Raw genomic sequence first — 5,129 nt, 5'->3', positions numbered from 1 at the left:
GGACCCAGCCCCGCAGCGCCCACGCGCCGTCCCCGGGACCCCGCCCCGCAGCGCCCACGCACTCATCTCCATGAACTCGTCGAACAGGCTGAAGGTGTTGACGGGGTTCAGAAGGTAGTTTCGCTGCCAGTCCCCGAGCTCGGGGTCCCGGGCGGGCGCAGAGGCCTGCTTGGAGCGCCACTTGTGCGCCAGCCACCTGCGGGCGAGACAGCGTGGGGAGGGCGCGGGGCGGAGGGGCCGGGGCTCCCGGGCCGGGCGGGGGCGGCACTCACGGGCCCAGGTACTCCGCGCAGTTGCTGAGCGTCTGCTTCAGGCCCATGATGATGGCCATCTGCACGAACAGGTCCATCATGCAGCCGCTGGCGTGGCACTGCGGGGTCGGGGGCGTCAGGGAGGGGTCCTGGGGGGCGGTCAGGGGACCAGGGTGGCCCAGGGGCGCGGCGTGAAGCCTCGGGGTGACTGACCTCTTCCAGCTTCCACAAGCCGGCCAGGCGCGTGGACTTCCCCGGGTGGCCGTTGATCCTGCGGGGGGACGGGAGGTCTGGGCGCTGCGGGCAGCGTCCTGCCTCTGCCGGGGTGGGTGCGCAGGACAGAGGCGGGGAGGAAAGGAACGGAACAGGCGGGCAGGCCCTGCAGGGGAGCGGGGCACCGGCGCTCACGCCCAGACGGGCCGCACCCCACGTCGCGCACCCACGGCGACACGCAGGCTCCCGACGGTGTCTGTCAGGACTGGCCTCCGTTTCTCCCCGTGGAAACAGCACACTGGGTTATCTTGTGTTTAAAATCATCTGCTTTCCATAATAGGAGAAAAACGTGAACTCCCTTAAACCAAAAGTCAGGCCCACGTCACTGGTGAAACTCCACAAGCATTCCTATGGTAGCTCCTGACAACCAGTATTTAACGTGGTTCTGGAATTCCTTGCAAATAGGCAAGAGAAATACAAAGTGTAAATAGAATACATTTGCAAAGGAGAAAAGTTACTATTTTTAGAAAATGTGATTATATACTTGGAAAACCAAAATAAAATAACTGAAAGCTGGGCGGACAAATCAATCGAGTGCTCAAGTGGATACAAAATTAATGTCCAGCAGAACTGGCTTTTCTGTGTGCCACAAAGCCACAGGGAAACGTGGCATGAGAAGTATCAGTGGCAGCTGGGCACGGTGGCTCACGCCTGTAATCCCAGCACTTTGGGAGGCTGAGGCGGGAAGATCACCAAGTCAAAAGATAGAGACCACCCTGACCAACACAGTGAAACCCTGTCTATATTTAAAAATAAATATATATTTTAGCCGGGTGCAGTGGCTCACGCCTGTAATCCCAACACTTTGGGAGGCTGAGGTGGGCAGATCACCTGAGGTCAGGAGTTCAAGACCAGCCTGACCAATATGGTGAAACCCCATCTTTAAAACAATATATATATATACATTAAAAAGAGAGAGAGAGAAGTATCATGGCCCGCAGACACCAGCACATGTTATCCATAACAAGAGTGAAATTCACAAGGTACCTGTGAGGCCTAAATGAAGAAAACTAAAAAATTAATAAGGAGCATGAAAGAAGACTTGAATGGAGAACCTTGTTCTTCAGTAAGAAAACACAGGATGTGGCCGGGCGTGTGGCTCCCAGCACTTAGGTAGGCCAAGGTGGGTGGATCACAAGGTCAAGAGTTCGAGACCAGTATGGCCAACACAGTGAAACCCTATCTCTACTAAAAATACAAAAAGTTAGCCAGGGATGGTGGCGGGTGCCTATAATCCCAGTTACTTGGGAGGCTGAGGCAGGAGAATTGTGAGGCGGAGGTTGCAGTGAGCCGAGATTGTGCCACTGCACTCCAGCCTGGGCGACAGTGTGAGACTCCGTCTCAAAAAAAAAAAAAAAAAGAGGCCAGGCATGGTGGCTCACACCTATAATCCCAGCACTTTGGCAGGCCAAGGCGGGGGAATCGAGAGGTCAGCAGTTCAAGATCAGCCTGACCAACATGGTGAAACCTGTCTCTACTAAAAATACAAAATTAGCCAGGCATGGTGGCAGCTGCCTATAATCCAGCTACTCAGGAGGCTGAGGCAGGAGAATTGCTTGAACCCGGGAGGTGGAGGTCGCAGTGAGCCGAGACTGCACCACTGCACTCCAGCCTGGGCGACAGAGCACAACTGTCTCCAGAAAAGAAAACGCAGGATGTGTCTGTAGGCAGAGTGATAGGTCACAAAGATGTCCACGTGCTCATTCTTGGAGCCGTGACTGCATTCTTACCTGGCGAAGGAATGTTATCTCACATGGCAGATGGTATTAAGTCTGCTAATCAGCTGAGCTTAAGACGGGGAGATTATCTTGGGTTATCTAGGTTTTCCCGGTATAATCACAAGGGTCCCTACGCGGGGACAGGGGGCAGCCGGGAGCCGTCCTGACTCAGAAGGACTCAGCCCCACGCTGTGAGCTCCGCTGCAGGGAAGCTGAAAGTGAATTCTCCCCTGGAGCCTCCAGAGCGGCCCGGCGGCCTTGCCAGCACCTTGGTTTTCACCCGGCGGGACTCAGCTAGGACTCGTGGCGGGCCGGACTGGGAGAGAACAGTTTGTACTTTGTTTTTTTTTTTTAGATGGGGTTTCACGGTGTTGGTCAGGCTGGTCTTGAACTCCCGACCTTAGGTCACCGGCCTGCCTTGGCCTCCAAAGTGCTTGGGCCTGGCTTTCCTTTTTTTTTTTTTTTTTTTGGTCAGGCTGGTCTTGAACTCCCGACCTTAGGTCACCGGCCTGCCTTGGCCTCCAAAGTGCTTGGGCCTGGCTTTCCTTTTTTTTTTTTTTTTTTTAGACAGCAGTTTGTACTTTTGAAGCCACTAAGCTGTGCTCCCTGATTCTCCTGGAAATAATGTATCATTTTACTGATACAATCTTAAGTCCCACAGGATTTTGAGGTAGTTTGACAAAGTGATTCTGACATTCATCTGAAAGAATAACATATGTAAATAACCATTTAAAAAGCAGATAAGGGCCGGGCGCGGTGGCTGAAGCCTGTAATCCCAGCACTTTAGGGGGCTGAGGAGGGCGGATCATGAGGTCAAGCAATCGAGACTGTCCTGACCAACATAGTGAAACCCCGTCTCTACTAAAAATACAAAAAAAAAGGCCGGGCGCGGTGGCTCAAGCCTGTAATCCCAGCACTTTGGGAGGCCGAGGTGGGTGGATCACGAGGTCAAGAGATCAAGACCATCCTGGTCAACATGGTGAAACCCCGTCTCTACTAAAAATACAAAACATTAGCTGGGCATGGTGGCGCGTGCCTGTATTCCCAGCTACTCAGGAGGCTGAGGCAGGAGAATTGCCTGAACCCAGGAGGCGGAGGTTGCGGTGAGCCGAGATCGCGCCATTGCACTCCAGCCTGGGTAACAAGAGCGAAACTCCGTCTCAAAAAAAAAAAAAAAAATTATCTGGGCGTGGTGGTGTGAGCCTGCAATCCCAGCTACTTGGGAGGCTGAGGCAGGAGAATTGCTGGAACCCGGGAGACGGAGGTTGCAGTGAGCCAAGATCACGCCAGTGCACTCCAGCCTGGCGCCGGGCAACAGAGCGAGACTCTGTCTCAAACAAACAAACAAACAAACAAAAAGTAGAAAAGAAGAGTGATGGACAGCAGCGAGCCCCACCCAACAGTGAGGCGTAAAGGATCAAACCCCACACGGCGGGGGCCCGCCCCGGACGTCAGAATCCATGAAAAGACAGAAGCGTGTAAGTGAAGAGCAGGATCTGGTGTCTGGCAAAGAAGGCATTTCGAGTTAAGAGTGGAGGTGGGGATCGTAGGTCCATCGGCGGTTTAGGGATCGGACAACTGGCTTCCCTCCTCCGCCCTGTGCAGAAAAAACATCAGGGCTTTGCATGTTTAACTTTTTTTGGTTTTTTGTTTTGGTTTTTGAGACGGGATCTCTGTCGCTCAGGCTGCAGAGCACTGGTGAGATGACGGCTCACTGCAGCCTCCACCTCCCAGCTCTGGCGATCCGCCCACCTCAGCCTCCTGAGTAGCTGGCACTACAGGCCCACACCACCACACACAACTAATGTTCTATCTTCTGTAGAGATGTGCAGGGGCAGGAAGGAGGGTCTCACTACATTGCCCAGGCTGGTCTTGAACTCCTGGCCTCAGGTAATCCTCCTGCCCTGGCCTTCCAAAGTGCTGGGATTACAGGCGTGAGCCACTGCACTCGGCCAAATGTTTAATATTTTAAAATCATAAACACCTAAAGAAAATCACAATTAAATATATGTACACATATATATGTGTGCGTGTGTGTGTGTGTGTGTGTGTGTGTATTTGAGATGCAGTCTCACTCTGTCGCCCAGGCTGGAGTACCACGGGGCGATTTCAGTTCACTGCAACCTCTGCCTCCTGGGTTCAAGTGATTCTTGTGCCTCAGCCTCCTGAGTAGCTGGGACCACAGGTTCACGCCAACATGCCTGGCTAATTTTTGTATTTTTGGTAGAGACGGGGTTTCTTCATGTTGGCCAGTCTGGTCTTGAACTCCTGACCTCAAGTGATCTGCCTGCCTCAGCCTCCCAAAGTGCTGGGATTACAGCCATAAGCCACTGCACCTGGCCCACAGTTGAACGCATTTATTAATCTTGGAGTGGCATGGAAAAATAGAACCATAAAGGAACATATTGGCAGAAAGAAAATTTGCCTCTAGTGTGACATGGGAAACCAGATACATTTTTCACCTCTGTTTTCCAAGAGACACCTCTGTGTTCTACAGCTAAGCTCTAGAGTCAGACTTTGTGGTTTTTTACTGTTCCACCACCTGTTGGCTGTGTGACCTGGTGATAGTTTCTTAACCTCTCTGGTTCTCAGTCATCTAATCTGTAAAACGGCCATGAGAGAAGCTCTACCCTACAGGGCTATTGTGCACATTAAATGTGTCAATGAACACAGCTAGGACTTAGGATAGAGTGTGTGAGTAGCTATTATTATAAATACCCATCTCATCCATCAAGAAAAACCAATTCAGTTCTTCAGTCTTTAATATGAATGAATACTCACAAAGATTTACTCCCAAGAGGGAAACCAGCTGTGTAAGTGAGAGGATAATGATTTTTTTTTTTTTTTTTTTTGGATGGAGTTTCGCTCTTGTTACCCAGGCTGGAGT

The 5,129-nt window shown here is 51.9% G+C and overlaps 1 protein-coding gene across 3 annotated transcripts in view; it reads right to left on the bottom strand.

The window, feature by feature from the left end:
- ANO9 (anoctamin 9) overlaps positions 1-5,129 on the bottom strand; it is a 26,157-nt gene that overhangs the window by 3,331 nt on the left and 17,697 nt on the right. For all 3 annotated transcript variants that reach the window (XM_037731135.1, XM_037731133.1, XM_037731134.1), the window contains 3 exons: positions 465-522; positions 273-370; positions 63-196 (listed from right to left, as the gene is read on the bottom strand). In XM_037731135.1, coding sequence (XP_037587063.1) covers positions 63-196; positions 273-370; positions 465-522 — 290 coding nt within the window. The remainder of the gene's footprint in view (positions 1-62; positions 197-272; positions 371-464; positions 523-5,129) is intronic.

The sequence above is a fragment of the Cebus imitator genome, unplaced genomic scaffold, assembly GCF_001604975.1.
Source record: "Cebus imitator isolate Cc_AM_T3 unplaced genomic scaffold, Cebus_imitator-1.0 Scaffold384, whole genome shotgun sequence".
Taxonomy (NCBI): Eukaryota; Metazoa; Chordata; class Mammalia; order Primates; family Cebidae; genus Cebus; species Cebus imitator.
Note: the sequence above shows the minus strand (reverse complement) of the source record. Positions and strands in the feature narration are given on the sequence as shown.